The sequence below is a fragment of the Dermacentor variabilis genome, chromosome 2, assembly GCF_050947875.1.
Source record: "Dermacentor variabilis isolate Ectoservices chromosome 2, ASM5094787v1, whole genome shotgun sequence".
NCBI classification, from domain to species: domain Eukaryota; kingdom Metazoa; phylum Arthropoda; class Arachnida; order Ixodida; family Ixodidae; genus Dermacentor; species Dermacentor variabilis.
In genome coordinates this window covers 76,207,327-76,233,602 of record NC_134569.1, presented here as the reverse complement: position 1 = coordinate 76,233,602, position 26,276 = coordinate 76,207,327, and the positions used below count along the sequence as shown (strand labels likewise).

At 48.8% G+C, this 26,276-nt stretch overlaps 2 protein-coding genes across 4 annotated transcripts in view; one reads left to right on the top strand and one right to left on the bottom strand.

Annotated features, from left to right (window-relative positions):
* Positions 1-26,276, bottom strand: part of LOC142570884 (acetylcholinesterase-1-like) — a 162,002-nt gene that overhangs the window by 40,016 nt on the left and 95,710 nt on the right. The gene's annotated exons all lie outside the window — the stretch shown is intronic.
* LOC142572121 (ADAMTS-like protein 4) overlaps positions 3,960-26,276 on the top strand; it is a 71,150-nt gene continuing 48,833 nt past the window's right edge. For both annotated transcript variants that reach the window (XM_075681011.1, XM_075681010.1), the window contains exon 1: positions 3,960-5,714. In XM_075681011.1, the coding sequence (XP_075537126.1) occupies positions 5,692-5,714 (23 nt within the window). In that variant the 5' untranslated portion in view covers positions 3,960-5,691. The remainder of the gene's footprint in view (positions 5,715-26,276) is intronic.

Below are 26,276 nucleotides of genomic sequence, written 5' to 3'. Positions count from 1 at the left end.
CGCAGGTCATCATACATATACCTCGCGAGGAGAAGGCTCACACGAAAACGATCGTATGCACGCGCACGCGGTACACACGTGGGAACTTGCGCAAGGTGAATGCATAACTGCGGCAGGAGGGCCCCCCGCTTCCAACCCTGTGGCTCGCCGCGCAAGCGATGTGTCCGCAGACCGGGTCCTCACCTGTAGCTTCTGAAAACAGCCGTTCTCCAGCGAAGGTGAGAAATGAACGGAAAACAGACAAAAGAGTAGTATACGGACATCTATACATGGTTTGTGGCATAGGAGGTATGTGGCTGACGCAAGTCTGGGTTTATTTATTTATTTATTTATTTATTTATTTATTTATTTATTTATTTATTTATTTATTTATTTCGTGTACCGTCAGGGCCAGGGGCATTAAAGAGGGGAGTGGTTACATTAAATACAGAAAATAGAGTACAGCGCAGCAAAATGGTTAATAGTACAGAAGCAGAATTGACTCTCGGTTATACAATGCTATCTGAGTGTTCCTGGTGTGCTGGTTAATAAAATGAAATACGGTGCATGCAGTGCAGTAATACAGTGTTCCGGTAATACAAGAACAGCGATACAATTGGTAGTACGAAAACATGAATGCAATGCTCCTGCTTATACAATGTTATCTAATACTGCCATGAAGTTCTGATGGTCAACAATAGTAGCGGTTGAGGCGGGTAGGCGATTCCACTCAGCAGATGTACGCGGAAGGAATAAATGAGACATGACATTGGTTTGACATAATGGAATTCCAACTTCGTTATTGTGATCTAACCTTGGTGAAATGTATTGAGGAGGGGAGATAAGTTCATCGCGAAGGGAAGGATGATGAAATACCTTATGAAAAAGTTATGAAAAGTTAGGAGCAGATCTGTAAGGGAAGGCTACTTAGGTCCTGCAGATGACCTAATTAGACTGATAGTGGCCAGCGATGATGATAATGATTATTATGACGATGGTGGGGGTGGGATTGGTTGCCATGGGTGCGCCAGTAACTGTGTTTTCCGGGTGGCATGCCGCTTTTTTAACGTCCGCACTATATTTTCTCTCGGGACCCTTTATACATCCATACGAGTGCCGCTGCTTCGAACACAGAAAGGCATTGTGCCCTATCGGGTGGTATGCCTCTCAGCCTGTTTCTTATTCTAATTTCTCAATTCATTAATTCATTCATTCATTTGCGTGCCATTTTGTTTTAGCAATGTATGCGGTACATCACATACTTTGCACTCACTGCAACAGCATTAACTAAACGTTAACACGCATGAGGGCACCCACACACGGGCAAGGAACAAGCGCACGGCGTATTAGCAGATGAAACATGCACAATGTACGCGTTACATCTTTGCGAAAACCCTACGTGATCAAATGTGCTGACTGCACCTATGGTTGGATACCGCGTACAGATATGTGCACTATTATAGGAAATCCTGTGATGCGCTGCTGCACGCGTTCGCGCGCGTTCCAGAGTCACGTGTTCGCTTTAACAGTGGACTGAACTGGTACGTCTATAAATGAAGTGATGTACGTCTGAACCGCGCGGAATTTGCACATACGTGTATACGTATACTGTTGGCTGTAACAGGCTAATTAGAAACATGTGAGAATTGTCATAAAAAAGAAATTACGTCTGTCTCTTTTTCCTCCTCTGTAGTAGTTCAGCAATATTTAGTGGTCCCCACGGGGAACACTAACATGCCTATTTTTCATAGGCAGGCTGTTGGACTGGGTTTTACTAGTGACAAGACATCGTTGCATCTTTCGGTCATACTACACACGAATGAATTTTTATCGCTGTAGCCATGTTGACCGATGTTTTACACTGTAGGTTATAACTAGGTATAAACCGGGTAATGTTTTTGAGGAGCTCGAAAGGGGTGCAGTGGCTGCATTTTTTTTAGAATGGTAGATTTAATGTATTTTACAAATAATATCTTTCTTTAGATTAAATTTCTATTTAAATTAGTTAGTTTTCTTTTTTCATCACTTTGTGCCTACTCTAATGTCATCACAAAACAAAAACAGGAGTAGTTGCCGGCAACAGCCAGGATGCCAGCGTCTCAGAAACATGCGTTTAGTAAAGATTGAATACGATACAATACAATACAATGCCAGTCGATATTCGCATAGCTACTTCACACCCTAAGGCCTATAAGCATGCAGGTTGAGTTTAATAAGCAGGTCATCTGGAAAGACGTCGATGCTGAATGGAGAAATAAGTATTCTGCTTGGCGTTATCATACCAGAGGAGTCCATCTAGTAGCATTGCCCGTATGTATCGCATCTCCCGCCCCTCTTCTGTATAAGAAAATATGTTCGTCTGCCTCAATCTACAAAGTCCATTTTGGATCCAGGCTACTCAACGTACTTAGGCAAGAGAGCATCTGATGTCTGTTTTCCCGCAGTATATATTCTAAAATTCTTGCTCAGCATAATGTAGTGATTATAGTCCAATACTATTCTCTTTCGCACTTCGACTGCGGTCCAAGCGACGTCCTGCCACCGCTATCGTCAGGAGCGGCCGCCGCTCACGAGCGGTGGACGATAACAAACGAACAGATTCAAGTGAAATACTTCCTTGCATTATACGTTCCGGCCCATCTCTGCTGAGAAATTCAGGGCTGGTATAATTTAAGGACTCCTCCCATCTTTCATCCCCCCCATCCCGCTCCCATGTGTAGGGTAGCAAACCGGTTAGGCAAAACTGGTTAACCTCCCTGCCTTCCTTCTCCACTTTTTCCTTCCTTCCTTTCGCCTGGTTATATTCCTTTCTTATCATTCATGCACCACTCACGGCTTGACGATCGCGGTGATAACGCAGCTCGGACCACTGACGAAACGCGAAAAAGGATAGCATTGGAACTTAAATCGTTACACTTGTCCCGCGCCATTGTGTTCTGCAGCGCCGACAGCATTGAAACTTTGCTCCTGCAAGCGCTTCTGCCCGAAGGCCATGACCCTCTCCTTCCTGTCCTTCCACGCCGGGAACGCGTTGCACTTCGCCCATCCGCACCATGGCACGAAAATCGCGCCTGTGTTCAGAGTCAAATACCTTGACAAGTAGCAGTATCCAGCTTGTGACACTTGCGACTCGGCTGAGCCTGCATATACAGCGCGTCACCGGCTAATTCACGCTGAGAAACATCAGCCTTGCAGCAGGATGCAGCGATCAGTCGTTACATTAAACTAACGGACCTTTTCGATAGGGGCTCCTGCCCACCGGAAAGTCATCTACGACAGCTTGCTGTTGTACCTGCTTAGGAGTAAGACTCTAACAGACTTCTTAATTTAATCTATAGGCAGCCCACCGAATGCACGGCGAGGGTTGCCTATTTATTTTTGTTTAATAAACGATTATTTCTGTCTATGTTATTACTGATAACAGCGCATCCTTGCGACTCAACAGTTCGTTCATTTATTTACCAAACATAAGCTAGTATTAGTTACACCACCGGTGGTCGTCTAGTCAGCTAACAGCTTTCGCAGCAGTGCTCACTCGCTAGCGCGTTTTGATCGTGGCAACAACAGTAGCACTCAAATGCAGGTGACAACAGTACGAAAATATTTATAATCTAATCAATTGGAATGAAACAAAGTGATTAATTTCATTCTTCGTATGCTACACTGAGACGTCAAGGCTAGCTTCCGCGCAGAACTTTATTTTTCTCGCTCTACGACTTAAGCGTGTTCATGCTCTTCGAGAAGCGTCGAGCCACACGCGTAGTCACTGTAAATCTTCGCTTACGAGAAGTCTGCTCATAATGGCAGCCCGAACGGCGGTCAATCTCTTCTGTCGTTCGCGTCTGACGTCATCTGCTGCACGGCGCGTCCGTATTCGCCTCGGTTCTTGCGACACGGAAGCCCCGCGGCGGGGGCTGATTCGCAAGCTGCACCACGCAAGCTACACCAGCACCGAAGACGACAGAGATGCGCTCGGCCTGCTCAGAAACGACGACAGACACGCGCAGACGTCCCACGTCGATGTGTAAGAGACGTCGTGAATAGGCAGGCAGCAAAAGAGACGTTTGCCGCTGAACGAGCCGGACGAGGAAGGGGTTCCCCGAGATGAAGTGGTAAGAGAGGAGGAACACGGGTAAGAGGTTGTCCCCCCCCCCCCCCCCCCCCCACTCGAGACACTTGCACGGTGCAGCCGGCGAGCCGCGTCCCCGACGCGTCGTCTTCTGCGAGAGCAGCGGGAGCAAGGCGGAGAAGCGGCGGATCGTTCGCGCTCCTCTCTTCGGCGAGCCGCGTGCAAGCAAGCGGCTGCTGGTGGTTCTCGCTAGGCCAGCGAACGTCGTCGCCGACGCCGCTAGCGCCCCCCGGCGATCGCCACGAGGGGTGCACGCATCTCCTCCGACAGCAGCAGGCCCTTCTGTTTGGAAGTCGTGCGCCTCCACAGGTGGCCCGGCGCGAGTGAGCAGCAGCGCAGCGCGCGCACACGCACGCCGTTTGCCGCTACCGCGGCTGTTTGGCCGATGGATTCGTCAGCGGCGCTGGCCGCACGGGAGAAGGAGGCTGGCGAGGAGCCTGCCGGACCACGACGACTACAACGACGGTGCCGACGACTACTAAGCGCTTAGCGCCGCGGGAGGCAACGCACCGTCCGCCAGCGTAGCTCGGCCCCCGCGCTGCGGCGTCCGCTGGGTGGTCCGTGACGGACGGCGTTGGTTGCGCCTGCTGCGTTTGGAAAAAAGACTTCTCCGGCGTCCAACTTGGCTCGCTCACTCTTCTCTCGCCATCGCCTCGCCCTCGCACCCCGACTCGCCGCCCCACAGCGAGAGACGACGGCGATCGACACGTCTTGCGTATCGCCTTCGCGCCTTCCTCCGGCTCCTCCCGTGAATTGTGCTTTTCTTTTTTCTCGCTGACGCCCGTGCAGCTGGAACTCCCCCGCCCGCTCCTATAGCTCACATCCGTATCCCTCCTCCGAAACTTTCTTTGCAATGACGGAGGAGTGTGCATAAGCTTCAGCGCCCGAACAGGTCGCAGCCGGCGTTCGACTCGGCGGCTCGCCCAGGAGCGGATGCTCAATAAGACCGATACGCGAAGCGAGCCGGTCTCCCTCTTGTCTTTGCTTTTTTTCTCTTTCCTTCCCATCGCCGACATCGAGCGCGACGCGCAGCCTCGTCGTCTTTTTCCCACGACGGAGCTCCGACTGTCTCCTAAACGTCACGCGGGAGCATAGTGTCGTTCGTGCCTGCATCACTCCCACCGCCGCCCACGACATACCGCCTCCACCTCCTTCTTCTCGTGTGCCTGCATGCTACACGTGTCGTTTTATGCCGAGCGGGGCATTATTCTTTCGTCTCCGCTTTTGTTTCCCGTGCAATATAGCTACCGCGAGAAGATGGCACTGTCCCGCGTGAGTTGTGACCGGCGGCAAATTTAGCGTCGACCACAAAAAACGCCAGCCCGCCCGCCAGTCGGTTGTCGACGTCTTCTTCCTCTGGTCGTCGTCTCGCGCGACGCCTGGCTCGCGCGCGCTCTGAACAGGAAGCGGTGGTCGCGCGGCGCCCCCGTCGACCGTAAGAGCGACGCAAGTGGACGACGGCGACGAGCCTCTGCAGCGCCAGTGCATTGCGAAAGGACTTGTCGCCGGCTGACGTCACCGATCCGTCGTCGAGCTTTCTGGAGGACCCCTTCGTCGCGGCGCGAACTTGAAGAACGGGAGCCATGGGCGGAGCCGCACACTTGAGGTGAAGTGAGAGTTTTATTTCTTCGTCGCTTTCGCGCGTTATAGGCTGTGACTGTCGTTTTCCTCCTCTTCAATTTCTTTTCCGCGCGAGATTATTTCTTTGCTTTCTTTTCTCGTATTTTCTTTTTTATTTCACTGCACTGTAACTTTTCGATTTTGACCAAATGTCTTCGCAGAGAAGCGGTACTTTTCAGGTTGGTCGCATTTACTGATGTCGGAAGACATTTCGAGAGTTAACAACACGCAGAGCTCAAAGGTGCAGAAGCACGAAACAGGGTTCAAATTAACACAGCTTATCGTTCGTAAATGTTTTTTGCCATTGGGCGGCCAGTTTCACTAATGGTATGTCCAGCATCAGGCATCAGAAGGGGTTGGAATTTTCTGTTACGAATAATTAAAGAGTTTTTTTTTCATTCTTTTTTTCTTTTTTCGAGCACGGTTCCCGACGTATACCAGCGCTGCCTTCCGACTACTTGATCTCACGCGCCGCTTGTTAATGATATCTTACATCTATGTATAAGCTCATGTGTGTCTGCATGTATACATTCCTGTCATGTTCGCGTTGCGATGTTGTTTTCGCCAGAAGAGCATGCATGGTGAAAAATCATGTTGAACGCTGCGCCAACTAAGCGAGTCATACTTACGGTTGCGCGATAAACGTACGCACAAGTTACTGTGATAACTACGACGCTTCGGTGGGGCATATTATCATTTAATGTACTCAATATGACCAACAGCGGTTCCGCCTGCGTGACAGTTTGAACACCCCTGACACACATCCTCTCACAGTGAGCAAAGCGCGTGGACCATGGTCATATAAGCAGAGGCAACCTGTAAGCGCCCTCCGCGATGTTGAGTAGCTTTATAGACTGCCTATACAAGGATTTCCTTACTGTTTCTCCTTCTACGTTGTGCTTCTTCTTTAACGAGCTGATCTCGTATTGGTGTTTCCCCTTATGTGCATATGAAGAAACTCATGTGGATTCCTTCACTCCTGCGTAATGAGCGACCGTGATATAATTACTTGGCCGTGCTTTCGGTGCTGGTTGTCCGTAGATGAGACAATCTTTGTGCGCTTGTGTTGGTGTGTATCGTGCTTATTTTAATATTTTACTCTTTGCTTTCCTTCTTTTATTTTTCCTTGGGTAACGAATTTGGATTTTTCGGCAGCCGGATCGGACGTAGACAGCCTTCCCATGCTTCTACATCTAAATAATAATAATAATAATAATAATAATAATAATAATAATAATAATAATAATAATAGACAAAGAAAGGCACGGGCTATACGAGAGCGAACGCCAGTTCTTCCGCAAGCTAAGTGATGCATGCCCTCGTTCTGGATTACGAAGACGCTCGCAAATTCTGGTAATCACTATAACATCAACCTCTCATGAACAGTGTCGAATATCACAGTAATGGTTCTACACGAGATTTAAAAACGTTGTAACTCATCTATAGTATATCGCTCGCGCAGTGTGAAGTGGCAAATTATCATATTATCTTTCCCAATTCTTTGTTCGACTCGTCCGATATTTTCGCCGACAGTTTTCTTTCCAGACCTTCTAAAGGCTTGGAGTTTCTCAACCATCTAAGCCACAAGCCCGATCTGTGCTTGTTCTAGCAGTCTCCACCTAACCGCCAAAGACAAGCCCTAATTGTACAGGTCGTACCTTCTTTGCTTTCCTCGCAGAGCATGAATCACTCTGGTGATTCATTCACATCGTTCCCTTCACTTCGGCGCCAATCCGCTGTCTTTTAAGCTCTGCGTTCAGCTCCTTATCAGCTATTCAGTCTATTACATTCGAAATCTAGACTCGCGTGGAGGGCGGACTTCCTTCCTTTTCGGCATAATTGTCTTTTACTAAGCTCGATAGGGAAACGTAACGGGTAACTGCAGTAGAGTTTGCTACGGGCAAGTTGGGTACATAGTACTCACGCACTCATGATACAGTTTTTTTTCTTTACAACAGGTGAACACGCGTGTAACTCATTCACCTATTCGAAACGTAAATGAGCTAAAATTCGGCGGAATGAAAGAATATAAAAATTTTTGATTGACCTTCTGGACGAGCGTGGTAGTTAAACAGCTATACGGGCATTGCGCCCGCAACCTGAAATAATGAAGATCAGGTTAACAAAAAGTTTAATTCCTCGAGTCTTCGAGTATTATGCAATAAAAACTCAAGCTAGACTATCGCTGAACTTTATTTAAACGCTATATGCTGAAACTGGCTCGCCGCAAACCGCGCACAGCGGAGGATGGCATTTCCCCCTGGTAAATGTGCTTCACGGCACACTAGCCTGATCGCTCCGACACATCCGCTTAAGTATAGAAGCATTTTCATCCTCGCGTCCAGCGCAACACTTGTCCGGTGTCACGGTTTGCTTGCACATCGTTGGTGTTCTCGGAGCGTATGAGTGAGCACTATAGAGCTGACAGATTAAGTTCCTCGTTTCTGGTTTGGTTCTCGTTGCCGCCCAGGAACTTTTGCTCTTGTTTGTTTCACATCTTGCGCTTCTTATTCACATAGGGAGGGGAGCAATTAGTCAGGGTCATGAATTACGGTTAATAACAGCCATTTATTCGGGCTTTTAAACGTTGCGCAACTGGCGTGGGCGAAACCGGTCCACGGCGACCAAGCACGTTTCGTGAGCGCCGTTATACGAGATGATGTATGCAGATTACACCAGCCTCGTCACTGCTACTTAAGCTTTTCTTTCTCAAGTACTTCACTCGTACTCTGTGGGGCTGCAGGTTGCGAGTGCAAACATGCTCCGCTTGAAGGCATGACGCTGAACAACGACAAGAAAGAAAAGTACGACGATTATACTACATCTTACACCCGATGTGCGCGAACGGGATGTGTGCGAGAGCAGGGGATCGGCGAAGTTTTACTGAAGCGTTGTGGTTAAAGCAAATCACGTATATGCAAAACGCTCTTATGCCAAAATTGTTCTTAAGAGCGAATTCAAGTCAATCCTGGGCCCGAAAAAAAAAGCTCTTACGCTAGAATTACTCGTAAGAGAAAATCCTGAAGCCGGACATATGATCAGTGAAGGCGAACGTCTGACGGTCGTCACTTACGAACGAAAAAAGCTTTGTGAATTCGGTGCCTGGGCCCGTATTGACAAAATTCTTTTACGGCGCTAGAATATTTCGAGCGAGAGAAGTTAAGCCAATCCTGACGCAGGACATATGATTAGCGAAGGCGCCCGGTCAGTGACGAAGAGTGCTTACGAATAGAAGCTTTGTGAATTCGGGTCCTGATTTACTGCGTAACTAATTTACTACGTACTAAATAAATGATTTACTACGTACGCCTAATTCCAAGAATATGTCATTGACTTGAAGTTGTGTATGCGTAGATTTTGTTAAATATCAACGCAGAAGAAGTGTGAATGTGTTCAACTACAGTAACGCGCACATAGTGACACGAAAGGGACAGAGAAGCAGCGCATTTGACGGGAAACGTCAAATACAGTCGTTCGTTCTTAATTATTTCGTTCATTCTGGACGAATCGCTTTCAGACTCGTGACACATGTGTAGGTTTGGGAATCTGTCATGGTCTTTTATGATCCCGTTTATAGTGCAAGCTCGCTAGTGCACAGTATATAAGCTCTCGGGTATAATTTACGGTTGTGCCACCAAGTAATTACCATTCCGTAGCGTTATCATTTCTCTTGGCTCCATCTCCCGTGGCGCTGTCCTTGTCAAAAGGCACGAGCTATTTCCCCATTGGTTTCCTCGGATGAGCATGTGATTAAAAAAAAAAAGAACATAGTTCCAAGGAGAGTGAGAAGTCGCCAAGCCTGGTGCAGTTAATTTCGACACCCTCCTGCGCTTTTTATGACCCAGTTGCCCGCGACCAGAACTGCCCTATTAGCCTTGAGAATAAATAGCTTCGGGACGCAAAGCTGATGGAACTGAAAACGTACGGCGCCGAATAATAATGAACGCTTACCTGTAGCTAGCGAGGAGCAAATTCCGGTTTCCCAGAATGGCTAAGACCGCCCGTACTATGACGCCATGTGATATGCCACTGTAGCTAAACTATAGGTCTACTGACTACCTGGAAAATTGCACCTTGTCAATTTTCAACATGGGAGAGGTCTTGTAACACCTTTACGAGGATAAGCTCCGTTGCGGACCGACGTTGGAGTGCCAACGTTATGTTTATCCTATAGTGGTACCGACCCCGCCTCCAAAATTTCTGCAACCTTGTTAATTAATTACTGGCTTGAGAAATTAACAGCACACCGTTAAAGGGACTCACAAGTACCTTGACAGGCTTGACTCATCATTCTCAAGTTTTACCACGCCTCTACTCCCCTGTGTGAACTCTGAAAATCGCTCTTGCACACACTGAAGACTGGGCGGACGTAGAGGACGGGTGCGAGTCATATCGCGTATGAGCTCTTACATTAATGAAGTACTCGCAGCAAGACTTAATAAAAAGGGAAGGCAGAACAATGTAAAATATCCAGCCGTACAGGTCGCGTTCGCTTACTGCGACAGCGTATTTGCAAAGACATTGCCCACCAGCCAGTACGCGTGCTTTTCATGCATCGGGCTTGAGTCTGACCTCTCTATTGGTGCATTAGACTTGTCACTTTCGAGCATTCAGGTCGCTTTGGCGAGGCGATTTACATAAGGTTCGTCGGTATAGAGCTACCGGAACACATTCGCCTGGTTTATTCGGAGTGCTCGGAAGTGCTCTCACCTTCGAGTTCAGAGTGCGACTGAGATCCTGCCTCATTTCGGTCACGTGGTTCCTCACATTGTTCAGGGAGCAGCGGAGAGTTGCGCTCGGAGATGGCTTCTCGTGCTTCCTTGAGCAATATTTTCTGTACACTGGCACGCCCACGTGCTCAAAATTTGGAGTATGATGCGGAACGTTCACGCTTCTTTTGGGAATGCCCAGCCACGCTGCAGAAAATAAGACAGCATATCACCAATATACCCCTACCACTCCAACCAAACTCGTGTGAAGAGTGGATCACGCTCCCCTGATGGGTTCCGTGCCACAGCTCGGCGAATCCTTGGCCGACTTCATCACGGAAAACCTTTATGAATAACACCAAGGAGTCACGGCCCCGACGTTAACCCCCGTATTCAGAAATGCATCTTAACTTGAAACCCATGCTTGACTAGATCTAAATTACGCCCGTCGTGAACGCGCCGAGGAAACGCAATGAGCCTCCTGGGCACGTCCAGGCGACATTTATATCAAGTCAAGCATGAGCTTCAAGACGCATTTCTGAATACGGGGGTAAGGCCATTAATAACTGTTTACACCTGTCTTGAAAGGGCTCGACATCGCTTAATTCGATTTAATGGAGCGCTGTAGGAACCAAATCAAGGTACTGTGCATATGTATTATCTGAAGAAAGAATTGACTTGCCCTCCCGGCCCCGCGAAAGTGGATGTCGAGCGAAGCTGTTGCAAAACCACCACTACAACTACTGAGGTTTATTGATAGTTCAGATGCTTGTTTTAAGCTTGTTCTTTATTGAAACGTATGCTCTCCTGTTGGTTGTATGGGTGATTTAAATGAATGCATGCACTGTTCGCTTCAGTTTTCTGAGCGCTTGTAGCCTCTGCATTACGAGGGAGGTGAGCCGTTGCATTTTTGCTTCCTTAGCGGGCATGAGCCATTGCTGATGACGATAATTTTTGTTCCGGACGGACACGAAAAATGCCGACCAGTGAGAGGCTAACAGCTTCGCTGTAAAGATACGCAAGCACAAAATTGCAGCAGATGATGAGCTTTCGCCGTATTCACAGTATCCGGAGTACTTATAACACGTCCTTGGGTCATCGGTTGCGCGTACCAACGCCTGACAACGTCATACTGTACAAAAGTGCCGCAGTAGCAAAGCAAAAAGGTTGGTACGACTGCCTTTGTGATAATTTAGCTTCACTTCCTTAAGCTGGAGTGGTGCCTTTTCTCTATTTTTTTTCTTTAATTTGCACACGTGGTTATTATCAATGACTACCGTGGAAGTCATCGACCGACATGCCATCACCAAGCGGTTGCTATTTCTGACTCATTTGGCCTCATGATGGGAAATGAATGGTATTGTAAATTTTCGCTATACGCTTCATCTCAACTCGGCAGCAAAGTTCGGGCGTTATCTCGGCGGTCTTCTTGAGACTGCTTCTCAATATCAGGGCACGAAGGCTATGGTAAGACAGAAGTGCCTCACCATGTCACTTACTTGGATACCATGTCATTTTAGAGACATTCCCATGTAGGATGGTATAGTGATGCGTAGTGGGCACAGGGAGGCCAGGGTGCATATAGCGGTAAGAAGGCTGAGGCGTGGACGTAGTAATCCCTCTTTTTTTTTTTTTACTCTTCCAGGGCTCTTTGTACAAATATATGGTTGTCTGATGTTGGTGCCATGCCACAACTTCTTCTCTTGAGAGGAACATGTGGGGGTGTAGGTATACGCGTCTGTTTAGTTTCTAGCGTTGGAGCCGATGTAGTTGAGTCGCCTCGTTCTTGCGAGCGCCCGGGTGGCACGCCGGTCTCCTCGAAGGGACTCGTGTCCTGTGGTCACTACGAAGTCTACGTTCAGTATAGTATTTGATGTGTTGTCTTGGTATAGGATTCCGCAGGAAGTGGCGGAGAAGCACGCGTCTCCAGCCAGTTGAAACGCTTATGCGCTTTCATCAAGAGAGCAATGAGTCACAACGCTACATATTTCTCGACTCAAAGCCTCTTCGAAGATTGGTCCTGAGCACGTGGGAGCTAAAGAAATCTTGTGGCGTTTGCTACGACTTCCGATTTCCAAGCCGCAGGGAGGCACTTGGTTTAGTACATTTCCATGAAAATACACCATGGATCCGGAGTGATAAAGTACTACATTAATGGCAAGGAGTTCAGCGACACGAATTAAATAACACCGCCAGAGGAAGCGTTTGGCGGAGCGCCTTCGAAACTAGTAAGAAACGCTGCACGTGATCACGCTATAGTCCCGTATAGACTGGGACTGTCCGCCAACCAACGTGTTACTTGCACAACTCTTCCTGATTACCTTCATTGTTCCTGCACCTCTCCCCAGCCTCAGTTTCTGCAGTCACGTAGTATGGTTAAGAAATCAAATAGCATTCCTCCCCCGCCCTCCACCCCCCCTTTATTTTTTGTCCGCGTTACTGTCTTCATTCGTTGCACGAGACGGCTTATTCGTTTTCATCCCATGATAAGCGTATTCGATTCGTGACACTGGGCACAGAGGAAACATCTTTGGCTTGCGGTATCCCATGCAGTCAAGACACGTTGCGCATTAAGCCCAACTGGCCAGACATTTGATTAGATTTAACGCTGTATCACAAAGACTTCGGGACAATAGCTTGATACGTGCGAGTCAGAGACTAGCTGTGCCGACGTTCGCTGGAAAGTCAAAGTTCTGTTCACATCCGGGCACTAATGTCTACATTAACGAAACAAAGTGAATGGCCCTGTGTGGACTTTGTTTACGTTTCGCTCGCTCCATTGTCCCTAATCTAGTCTATATATTAACGAGACATTAATTCGCTGGATGCAACATTAAGGGATGGGAAAACAGTGGTGTGGATTAGAGAGCAAACGGAAGTTTAAAAAGAAGAAATTGAGTTGGTCAGGGCATGTAATGCGTGGGGCAGATAACCGGTGGCCTATTAGATTTACAGAATGGGTGCCAAGGGATGGAAAGCATAGTCGGATGCGACAGAGAACTAAGTGGTGCGATGAAACTCAGAAATTTGCAGGCGTGCGATGCTGGGTATATAGGCAGGCACAAGACCGGAGTAATTGGAGATTACAATAGGAGAGGCCTCCGTCCTTGCGTGGATATGATAACGATGAGGATGATGACGATGATGTTGGTGGTGGTATAGTGCCGGTGGTGGCAGGATGATGACGATGACGAATCCACTGGAAAATTCCACGCAAACGCGCGCCATAATTCAAGGGCTGCCCATTGACGAGTGTCACAGCAATGAGGCACGACTGCGCGCTCTTGGAGAGTTGTACGCACGCGAGCTCAGCTTCCGCTCACTGTCTGGCCGCAGTCTGCAGCGGCACGCGCTTTGCACGCGCTACGCTGCTTCCCAGGGCCGAGCGGAGCCGATAATGAGGCGCTTCCCCGTTCCGCCGCCGTGTAGACGTCGAGCGCGTCCCAACGGCCAAGCGTGCGCTGCGACGCGCAGCTTCCGCAGAACGGACTGCAGCTGTCACTCAATTAGCTCGCGCATTCATCAGCGCGGCTTGGCCGTGGCTGCAGGTCGCTCGCTCGCGCGAGCGCGCGGCTCGATTGTCGGGCCACCGAGAACGGGGGGGGGGGGGGGGGGGGGGGAGCAGCTATCTGTCATCGCCGCCGGCCCCGGGCGCGCAGATTTACGGCCGACCACACGTGGAGATCCGTGCACGACGAGCGTGCTCTCGGTTTTAGTATTTTCTTTCTCTCTTCCGTTCTCTCTCTTTCGCTCTCCGTACCTTTCCTTCGTATTTTCACGCGAATATATTTTCCTTCTATACGTGCCGTATTTGCGCTCGTATTACGAGCATCAGCTACGCATGGCCGAGCACACTTTAGATCCGCGCAGTACGACCGCGCTCTTCATTTTCTATTTTTGTTTTTCCTCTTCTCCTCCGACTGAATCTGCTTTCCTTCCGAATACCGTATCTTCGCCCGTGTCACACGCGCCACGAACGCGAGAATCCTAAAGAATTAGAATCTTGAACACCCTTGTCCCCTCTGTCATATATGCTGCCGATTTCTAATATAAAAATATGAGAAAAAAAAAGAACTGCTGGATAAGGTCCCATAAGTATTTGGATCACCCCTCTTCTGTGTTTCATTCTTCTGAAACATTTATTTTCTTCTTTTTTTAGTATTAAAACAAGTTTTGTTCAGTTGACGATGTAGGCCGCCAACGGCCGGTTTCCGGGTGTGGATAAGAGGACGTTCACAAGCGTGCCAGCAAAATAATAAAGCTACAAGATATCTTGTTTAACACAGCCTCACACAATGTTTCATTAGTAGCAATATCGAGCGACTACGCTACTGGTTAAACACTAGTTTAAACATTATCGCATCGCTCATCCTGGTTTTACGGTCATCCTCTGCTCCTTTCTGCGGACCCGCGCGAGGATGACGGATATTTAGTTTAGAGGAGAGGCACAGTGGTCGACCTGAGCTGGTGCCCTCTAGCCTGACACCAGGGAAGACGGAAGGGGAGCGAATGTACAGTTACGGACGACGTTGAGGAGAATGAAAGGAGTAGAAGCGTGCGCATACTACACAACCGCCCTATATACTATAGAGCCACTCGTCCAGCGCCGTCTAAGGCCTGGACTACCCCATAGCCTGAGGCCCGTATAGCATTCGCCTTCATGTGCTCGCGCAATATGCTTCTGCAATGTCCCGTCAGCTAGCTTTAAAGGAGCCCATTGCTGTGTAGAGTCAATGAAGTGTTGCGCTCGTCGGGGCCCTTGCAATGCGTGCTCGCAGTACCGCCTGCGTATTGCGAGTACGCATACATCCTCGTCCGCGTGTCTTGTCTTTGATTTGATAGGAAGCAGCTATGACGGTGCTGGCAGTGATCGAACGTTCAAGACTCACTAACTGATTACTTCATTTCCTTCGAAGTATGCACACACAATGGGGCAAAAGATATTGAGACAATAGCCTACGCTAGTGCGCAGGCACGGGTCCGTGTACACACTTTGCAGCAGCAAGAACAGGGAAATTCATTGAAGGTTATGTATTTTCATAAATTATAACATGAAATCAAAAATGTACAGAGTGACCGGAATTTCGGAATGGGGGCGTGAAACAAAGAATGCTTTTGTTAGATGAAGCAAACGTAACGAAGATATTAAAGGAACGAAATTACTACGAAAAGAAGGTGAGATTATTTCTGGGAAATGGCTCTTATGTCTATACGTGAGCTGGTGGCGTGTGTTCTTAATTCATTACTCGTTGTGTCGCTTAGTTGCGACGCCCCGCAGGCGCCTGGATAGTTCGATTACCTTTCCTCGCGGGAGACTATGCGCGCAAAGATGCAGCATTTCTTAGCGCACGACGACGCCGTTCGCGGCGTCTCTTTTTCATGGAAACGAGCGCGTGCGCGTTTTATGCACGCGTGGAACTGCTACCACGTGACCACCCGTTTACGGCCCGTTCGAGCACGGAAACCGCGCCGCACGTACGGATTTGTGGCCGTTCGGCGCTGCGAAGACACACACGTGTGGGACGTACAAGTCTCGCCTGCCGAATAAATAGTTGCTTTTCTTTGTCACAGTTTTCTTGCCTTGTGCGTAAACAGTAACAGGTGGCAAAGGGCTCAAATATTCTTTCATATGCTAAAACTCTTTGCGGGCTGGTTCCTCCGGTTCCATTTACTTTTTTTTTTCCTAAGCCAGTCGTCTGTAATCCCAAGGCGTGCAGCATGTCTCCTTCGTAGAGTTCTCCAACTTGCTCTTTTGAGTAAAGTAGCCGTTGTTCGCTGGGAACGAAACTGTTGGCAGTACAATCTGTTTTCTTTTCTTACGTTTTAAACTAGAAGAGTGCCAGAAATATTTCACGCGAAAGAGCGCCCGAAGCTTGGCGAATGCGTGCGAACACTATACGACACCTCCGGAGACTAGCTGCGCGCAACCCACGTAAAACAAATAGCGATGGCAGAAATCCTCTCAAGCGCCGACGTTGTGTGCCTCTGCCGCTGCAGGACGCGTGCAACACGCGCTGCGTGCAATCTCAGCGTCCTCCGAGGCTCGCGCGGCGAACGCGTCGTGCGACGCGGAGCAGTATTTCACGCGACCGGGTCTTGTGCCTTGGTCGACGCTTAGTGCTTCACACTACGCATGCGCCATAAATCAAGTGAGTTTGTAGCACGGGCACGTGCAGCAGACAAAGCATGCACTCTAATGACTTTGGGGAGAATAAATGCTCCTTCATTGAGATAAAAATTAACAGAAGAGTGCTTAATGATGCACAGGGCGTGCCCTATATAGAGGTAGCCTTCTCATCAACAGTGGTGGTTCTCGCGCCGTCTCTGCATACGCCGCTGCGAACATGTAGATGCCGTTGTGTTATAACATATACTTTCTTTCGCGCAATCGCTGCTGTTTTATTTAAGAAAACCTGCGTAAGTTGTCGCGGCAGGCCGACGGCGATGCCTGCGAATATATTGCAACCGCTTAGGAGTTTATAACTGTAGCAGTAAACAGAAATGAAAACAACGGAAGAGACAGAGAAAAGCTTGCAGTACCTAAAAAAGTGCGCGCTATAGGCTCGTCCCGAAACCCTCGTGGTGGTTCTGAACGAAAGACGGTCTGTACGTATACACGGGAATCTCTCAAAAGAAGCTGCATTCCTCTTGACAGGAATAGACGAAGCATGTGCGAAAAACTGCAAGTAGGCTTTTCCACCTTGTTGGTTTCAACGGTGTCGTTATTGAGCCGAGGGTAGGCTTGCAAGCAGCGAGGATCTAGTGGGGAAGAGATGGTGGCGAGGATAGTGGCACCAGCTCGTCCGCTTCTGCCTTATTTCCACTTCATTGGCGACGCCTGCTAAACTTTGCATCAAACGAGACGTGCGGGGAAGCTCACTTGCGCAATTTCGCATGTCACCTATCCTGACAAGCAAAATGTTTTGCTTGTTTACACGCACAATTTGTTTCATCGAGTTGTCGCTGTCTCACTTCTCTCCCCCCCCCCCTTTTATTTGTGGCCAGTGATACTGCCCGAAGAATGAAGTATTTTACTAACCTCAAACTATCAAAAATTCGCGTAACGTGTTCTAAGATGAAATGCTGAAGCCACCTTGTTCTACTGATCGAACTCACACGAGTGTGCTAGTCTACATACATACATACATACATACATACATACATACATACATACATACATACATACATACATACATACATACATACATACATACATACATACATACATACATACATACATACATACATACATACATACATACATACATACATACATACATACATACATACATACATACATACATGTCTGTGTGTTTGCTTTGGAGCAGGCGCCAGTGAAAAGTGCCTTGCAGACAAGTGCGTAAATGCGTCCGGCATGTGGCCTCACTGCACAAAAGGGTCGGCAATGAGAGGCCTCACGTCAAGCCTGCGTGCAGCATGTAAGAAAGAACGACGGGCTGCCCCTCTCGGGGGACACGCGTGCATGTATCGCGGCCATTTGATCCAGCAGCGCCGACCGAAGGGATCAAGCCTTCCGAAAGGGGCTGGGTCACGCGGCGCGCGCCTGTCGTTCTGTAATTGCCTCACGACGCCCACGTAAAGAGCGTGGCGGGATTGGCCCCCTTGTTCCGGCTCGGGAATTGAGACGGTGGCGGCAGCGGTGGGGGCTACTACGCAGCCGCACAGCTGTCCTGGACACGCTGTGGGCTTTTCAAGTTGCTGCGCCCTGTCGTCTTCATTTCCGATATCGCTTTGCGCACACAAGGCCTTCGCGCCTCGATGTGGCGTGTATTCGGCCAAAAGACAGAGCCTCGACTTTGGTTGCCCGAACACAGCGGGGGGCACGCCGGATCCGTGTGCTTGAAGGCTTTGGTATTGGACAGAAAGCCAGAGGGGCTCAAATACGCTGACAGAACTGCCAAATCCTGCAGTCGACGCATTAGTCTCGGCCGTGGAAGCCGCTTTTCTCCCGCAGACAGTGACGGACGACTACGTGAGTCTGGCCACCTACCCGCTTTCTCGCCCACAAGATAACTCCCGAATGGTGTCGGTCCTGCGTCATTTTTGACGAAATATTGCCTCCAAGGAAGCATGACCTTTGCACTATCCGTCAATAGATCCTGCATGGGAGCAGAATCGCTTGGTGTGTACCTCGCGGTGATATAGCCTTGAGCTTCAGCTGGAAGTGCGCATGAACGTAAACAAAGAACGGGCTCGTTTCGAAGTATGCTGGACAAGACAGTATTGAATCTGAAATATTTCTCATTTACTAAGCCGGTGCGTGGACTGCAGCCTAATCTACATGCAGCTTCCAGTGGAAAAACAGGAGCACTTGCAGCTTCTTCAGAAGTGCGCACGGGTGTTCTTTCGTTGGCCTCGATGACGCCACGTCTGCAACAGGCTCTCGCAAAAGCTACTTTTCTGGAGGTTCTAGTTCACCCGCTGGAAAGAGCTGAGTGTTAAAGGGGACCTTGAACATTGTCTCATTGGCGCTGTTGCTCTTCTTCCGCTCCATCTCTGATTTCATCATCCTCAAATGTGTTCGTCCAGGTCCGGCGCAACCAATAGGTGCAATACGTGCACGCTCGTGATACTCGACCAGTCCTAGATGACCGTGGTCGAGCCTATTTGCATTCTCTACCGCCGAATCCTTGAGGTGCATGCACATCACATTAACCGTCGCAAGCTTTTCGATTGTGATATTTGTGCCGCCTTTAAGCAGATGCACTGTTACTTCATATTCCTGTGCCCCTTTTCCCCAGGACATAAGCAGCATCGAGCAAACGTCTGGACAACGCTCTCTGTTTTTTGCAGACAGGCATGGAGCGGAAAATGAAATGGCAGTGCAAATGTCTGTGTGTTCTGCCGCTGCCATGCACTGACAGAATTTCATGTTGCACGGCTGTGGGCCATCAAATATTTCAAATTTTTTTGCCGATGCCCTGGTCTCTAAGCTTTCGCTCGCGAGGGTGCCTATTGCAGGGCCCTTCCCATTTCATTCGTAGTTGGACTTGGTATTGTCACGCTTCTGCAACTACGTTTGGTCGCAGTTATACATGACTGTTCTTGGAAGTGATAGTTCGCTATAGAATTCACCTGTCGCCTTTATCGTCAAGGTTGCTAATGACATTGCCCTGTTTATCTCTGACTGCATGTATAATGTGCCTGCCGATTTCATGTATTCGTCTTGTTCATTTCATGCTCGATATCGTTATAGAACTTATTAGACATTCGCACTGAAAAATTGCACTTCATTATTTATACAGTTCATTTTATTTGCGCTATAAAATTCGTTAATGTTTCCCACTATGTCCTTGTTTGCTAGAAAACGCTGTATTCCCTCTTATCAGGAAGATCTTCGTGGTAGGACAAGACGTGGCCATTAGCCAGCATTAGATAGCCTGTCCGGATACAGAGATATTTAGCAGCAGGTCTGACAATCGCCTGTAGGATCAGGTGCTCTGCAGCCGCTGGAAATGAAAGTCAACTGCAGAGTACGCAGCGCAAGAATGACAGGGACAAAAAACACATAAACAGTATATGATAAGAGCGCTGCGTTGTCTTCAGTAATCTATGAACCTACTCGCCCAAATCAAACGCCTGTTGAGAGTTGAAGGTTAATTGCAAGTCTTGGGAAGCAGTGGCCAAATACTGCTTCCGGAGGCCAACTCTTGTTCTATCGAGGGACTGTTCTTTCTAGCGCAGTGCGCATTCTTGACGTGTACTAGTAGTGTAACAACAATGTGTCAGTAATGTGTGATAGTACAGCCCGACTAGCTCTCGGCAGCATTTATATTTCTTATTTTATTTTATTTCCCGTGGAATCAGCCTCCAGCTCAAGCCCGAAGAATGTAACCAATCAATAGATTCTATAAAATCTTCACGCATCGGCGCGACACTTTTGTACTATCGTGCGAACGCCTAACTTTGACTGCAACAAACTAGCAGAACGTTATAAAATTGTGCAATGAGAAATCAGCGACCAAGGAACCGCCGCAGCATTGCATGTAGTCCGCAAAACCTCGCACGGAGGTAGAAACTAGAAGGGGCTTTTTGTATTCTTTTTTTTATTTTTTTTTTGTATTTGTGCGCTAGTTTACTGGTGATGTGATTATTCATTGTACCTCTCAACGTGAATTGATTACGTTCAAGTGTCATTACTTTACGGCCCACACTCGCTTATCTTTTTCAATGTGTTGGTGCATGCTCTAAATTTGCCCTACGTCGCTTTGTAAAATAAACGACAAACATTCTACACGAAGTTCCACGCTGACGCGTTCACATGCGATGACATTCGCACTTGTGCATGTTTTGTCCCGTTTATAGTCAGCCTCTCTATCTGACACCTTGAGTTCAAGACATCACGCTTCCCTTTTCGCATGAAGCCCAGCACCGCCAGCTATATGACCATGGCCGGAAATTGACATCAAGGGCGTCCCGCCTCCTTCTTCGCGAAACAATATCGAGTGTGGCCCGACGAAACTCTAGCGCTGAGTTTGTAAATGTGAATTCTGACGCACGCTGTGGTGCCCCTGCGGCTTCCCAGTTGGAGGTCACAAGTGTAACTCATTGTCGCGGTGGCTGTATGCCGGTGGATAGAAAAAAATAAGTAACGGTCGTTCGTTAAAATACCGATCACGTCAAAGCACCGCGAATGTCCGTAATTAAACTAAGACATTTTGCGTAGGGCCACGTGGTCTGCTGTGGACTTAAAATAGTGATATCAATTAGGTTGTCACGTCCCTCCCACCTTTCTGCACTTAAGAACAGCGAAGGTAGAGATCATGGCTGAGTCTCTTTGTTTGCGCTCCTTTCAGTGGTCTGTGCGTATAGTTCGCGCTGGCCCTCCCCGTTTTCTACGTCTACAACTTCGTTGCGCGCGCACAAGAAAAAAAAAAAGAAGGAAAAACTTGGAGCATTTCTGCTCTATCGCTTCACTTTCAGGACGCCCTCGGTTTTTTAACCGATCTGTCTATAGTCCCGTAACGCATGGAAGGTCGAAGCAGCGGGGAAGCGCCGCGCTCGACTCCCGTCCAAGGCAATGCATGCAGAGTTGACAAGGCGACAGTGTAGCTACTATACAGCGAGAAAAGGAGTCGCCCGGCGACGCGCACTCGAGCGGAAACAGGTGTGACGCGGCGCGTGCCTTTAACGACGCGAGAGGCAAACTTATGGGCGGCTCGAAATGCAACCTGTCGAAGTTGCCAAATGCTAACGGAAAGTTCCTCCTCGGGCCACGTTGGTTTAGAGCGGGCCTTCCTTTCTGTCGCATATCTTCTCTGTTGCGAGGCGCTTCTTTCTCCTTCCTGCCTGCCTCGCTGCAGGTGTCGCATCGCGCAGCGGTTGCAGCAAGCGTGCAGCGCGGGTCCACGAAAGAACCGCTACGGTGCAATCGCACCTGCGGCGTTGTCTCGCTGCTGCTTCGCGTGTCCGTGAACAAATAAATGATAAGTTCGAGACAGCCCCGGCCGTGTCGCATGTACATTCTTTGTTTGTTTGCGTTGTGTTCCGAGACACAACAGTCGCAGACAAGTCAGTTTAAGTACCGAGATTCAACGCACGATTACGAGACCAGTATTGGTAGACGACCAGCACAATACACGCGGGATGTAAAGAAGTTTCGGGAGCTCTGTGCGACAGTAAAGAGCACAGAGCCGACCACACGGCCGACGACAGGGCTGACAAAGAGTGAAAGCGGTCCAATGAAGAAATTACTCTGGAAATGCCACTGGCGGGACAGATAATCACGAAATGAATGCGAGGAGACAATAAGGAAAAATATGTGTTGGAATGACGGCATGTGAGGAACGGTCAAAGTGGCGGACATTGCGCGTAATGTTCAAGAGGAAACGTTGCGATGGTTTGGTCACGTAATGAAAAGACACGAGAAATTAAATCGGCAGGAGAGCAATGACTTTCTCATTGACGGCAGCGTAAAACGGGGTCGACCTGAGAGTGAATGGGGGGATAATATAAAAGAGAGGCCGAAAACTTCAGGCGTCAAACTTGCAAAATCACATTCGTCATGCCTTCGTCGTGCAAAATCTTTACGATTTTGATTCAGCGTTTGTAGTGCCTCCTTCGCGTCTCTCACGTCCACGACAGCGCATGCGCACACCTGACGACTGTTAGGCGCACCCACGCGTAGACACTGAGCTACGCATTTGCGGCCGGGTGAGTTGGTTTATTTATTTATTTATTTATTTATTTATTTATTTACATGTACCTTACAGGCCTTCGAGAAGGCATAGTGTAAGGAGGGAAATACGTTAACATATTAGTATGGAGTCGGGAAAAAAAATAAACATCAGCATAATGAAAGGAGTACGCACAGAACATGGAAAATTAATACATTAGCAAATACAATATGTAGAGCAATAACAACAAATGGTAAACAACAACATAATAGTATAATAACATTGTAAACGTTTTGCATGTTATACAGTAGTAAGTATTGTAAAAAAAAAAAAATTGGGACCACTGAAATTCTTTAACTTGTAGAAAAAAATGCAGGAAAATTGCAAAAGGCATGAAGTGTTTAGACGGTTGAAACGGCATATTGATCGGTTAGCAGATTGCGAAATTCAGTGTGTTTAGATTGGCAAGCAACGGTATCTGGTAGAGCGTTCCATAAACGGACCGCACGGGGCAAAGCTCAAAAATTAAAAGCGGTTGTTGGACATCGTGGCGGTATACAGCCTTAAAAAGCAACACAGAAAATCACTTTTAGTTTTCTTCACGCTAAGCACCCTACCCAGCCTCCTGCCAACTTTTCATGGTTTATTTCCCCCATCATCCCCTTACTTTCAACTGCGTTATTACGCCGCTAGTTTATTTTAGGTTCACTGCACGGCTCTCCGCGCCCGTGCCACCGGCGCTCTTTCAACGTTCCGCGTCAACGCTGTTTCGTGGCGATATCGAGCACAGGCAGTGCTATCGCGAATCGTTAAACTGGGCCCTTTGTGGCATGCCCGTCGCTTTGTCAGCGTGAGGGCGGGAAGTCGGTCGTATTCTCTAGGTATACATAACACGAGTAAACGCGGGTGGAAGAATAATGTGTCATGAGTGTTGCAGAGTAGCCCCTTCGTGACCCGTAAGCAGTTTATGTCCATCGCATAATGGTCATTAAGCATCCTTACTAAGGCGGTACCACGTGTCTATGCCTATTGAATTCGCTTTCCTTAGGGGGCTGCGGGCGAGCTTGCCGGAATTCGTGCGTGCGCCCGGAGTACACAGGTCCGCCATCGAGTTCGGCGCGGAGCGGACAGGGAGGGTTTACTAAATGCGTCGGTGGTTCGATGCTCCGGCGGGGCTTGTTCAAGCAGGCAGCCAAGTGGCTCAGCTGATGGATGGACGGACAGGCGCAAAAACACGCCGCCGTCGCGTCGGCAACGCGGCGCAACCGCGGCATTTCGGGAGCGCCGCGCACCTTTCGCCTCCTCGGAACCCGCGCGGCGTTGAAGCTGTGCGGTGGCGCGTGTGTAGACACACGCAAACACGCCGTGTTTGATACGAGCCCTGCGCGGGAGTGCCCTCCGGGGATCCCGATATAGAACGCGTCGGTCCGCCCCGCGCATCTCTATAGCTGTACGCTCTGCTGGGACATCAGGCGCCGTGGCTTGTTCTTTTTTTTTATTTAATGTACTTAATTACCTCGTTAGAGCCAGCACGGTTAAAGTATTACGTAGTTGCAGCTGTTAAGCTGGCGCTCAAAGGCTGGATTCCAGCTACAATTCGGGTGTTCATTATAGGGCGTGCTTTTTTCTTCTCTTGGCGGAGTGAAATGAAATGACGTGGAACATCTGACTTAGTCCTGCCAAAGTTTGGTATTGGGAAACAGAGACTATATTCGATAACTTGAGAAGAACGGGATTGCAACGTACATGTATGTAGCAACTATTGTTCCCCAAAGAACCGAGAATAACGCAATGTGAGTTTCTGCTATCTCTGCTCGCATTTCTGGGTTAGGCTGATTTCATAGACACGTGGTGACGCGCTTTCGCGACCCGGCAAGACTCTCTCGGATGCATCGATCGCCGGCCCAAATTGCTATAGGCAAACCCGACTCGCCTGTAGCAACAGGACCGAACTCTTTAGGTATCCCAAGGCAGCACGGGAGCACTCGTTGCTCTGCGTTCTCAGACGGGCTACCGTGCAAGGGCTGGCCAATAACATTGCCTTTAGCTTCCATGATCCAACGAGAAGGAACGAATCCATTAGAACTAGTCGCAAACTTGTAAATTATGGACGTCAAGGTAAACCTGTGGCTGTGGCGTTCGGGCCGATCAAGTCTAATCGCTGGTCACGTTTCCAGCCGCGGTGGCCGCAATCCCATTAGAGCAAGAACACCCGTGTTCTTGCTCCTTAGAGCAAGATGCGCGTTAGAGAACATCTGGCAACCTAATTAATCCCGGTGGCCAAATTAATCTGGAGCCCGCTCTGCACAGTGTCTCTCCCAACCCCACCGTTGTATTGAGAAGTTAAAAATAAATAGATAAGTAAGTAAGTAAGTAAGTAAATAAATAAATAAATAAATAAATAAATAAATAAATCACTAGCCGAATCTTCGCGCGGGCATGCAGGCTTACTTGCTACTGCAGCCCGATCCAGCGCAGCTGGACCTGCGAGTGTTTCCAAGAAAAAATGTTTGAGAATTTCACAGGGAGACGTATGAAACTGTCCTATCGTATATTTATGTGGCCCAAGGCTGTAAGAATGATTACATAGTTTTCAACTACGTCTTTTGTTATCGCACGTCTAGTTACAGCTCCGTTGGCCTCTATCAATTTTTGTAAGGCCCTAACGGTAAGGGTGTTACCAGTGCGATAAAAAAAACCAACCTTAAGGGTGTAAACATCTTTACAGTGTACAAAAGCGGTCTGCAGCTCAGTAAACAGACTCAGCTTATTTCTGTAAGGTTCACATTAACGGCCACTGTGTGGCGGTGGCGAAAAACGTTGTAAGAAAAAACTAAGTGTATTTGTTTTGGATTCCCGTATACGACCACTCCACATTACTGCAGTCTGTGACGAAGGAAACGGTGGGATTGCGTAGCGTGGGAACTAAAGCCGGGCCCATTTCCACGAGAAACTTGACGAGCGAGTCTAGCTAGCACTCACGTCAAACACCGCGGGTCGTCGCTATTCGCCACCTGTTACGAGGTAGTTAAGGATAGCGAGGTGGCCAGATCTGTATTCTAAGAAATACTCTCTCATCGGGCCTCTCGCAAACCCTGCCTTTATGTATCGCGACGAGGAACGTCAGCGGCTGTATACGGTTCGTCCGTATATTTAGCGACACAGGGGCTACCGCGAGAAACGAAAATATGCGCACGTACCATGTGCCCTCTTCGTCGCGTGTTTAAAGCGCGCTCGCGCTGTCCTTCGGAATCTCCGCTCCTTCGTCAGCTCGGACGGGCGCTCCCGTTTTTGACGGGCGACTGCCGCGGCATAGCACGTCGTGCTACGACGCGCACCGATATAGAGCGGCCCATCATCTATAGATAGGGACCACGTCCGTCTGGAACGCAGCGCGCTTGCACGCGAGCGGCCGGCGCGCCGACGGAGGGTCCTGCTCACGACGCTCATTAAAGGCTCTCACTGGAACGCGCGCACGCTCACGCGGGACCTTAAAAAAACGGGGGAAAGAATAATCGCGAAGGTTCTCAAAATAAACGGTTTCTTTCACGCTGCCCGTAAACATGCGGCAGCTTCTGCGCCGCCCTTCAGAGCTGCCCGCAGTGGAGCCCGCGTGCCGACCGCGCGGTGGGCGTCCTCGCCGCGAACGCCAAGCCTTCCACGCTCGGACGGCAGAGAGACACCCCGCGATAGCCCGTTCCC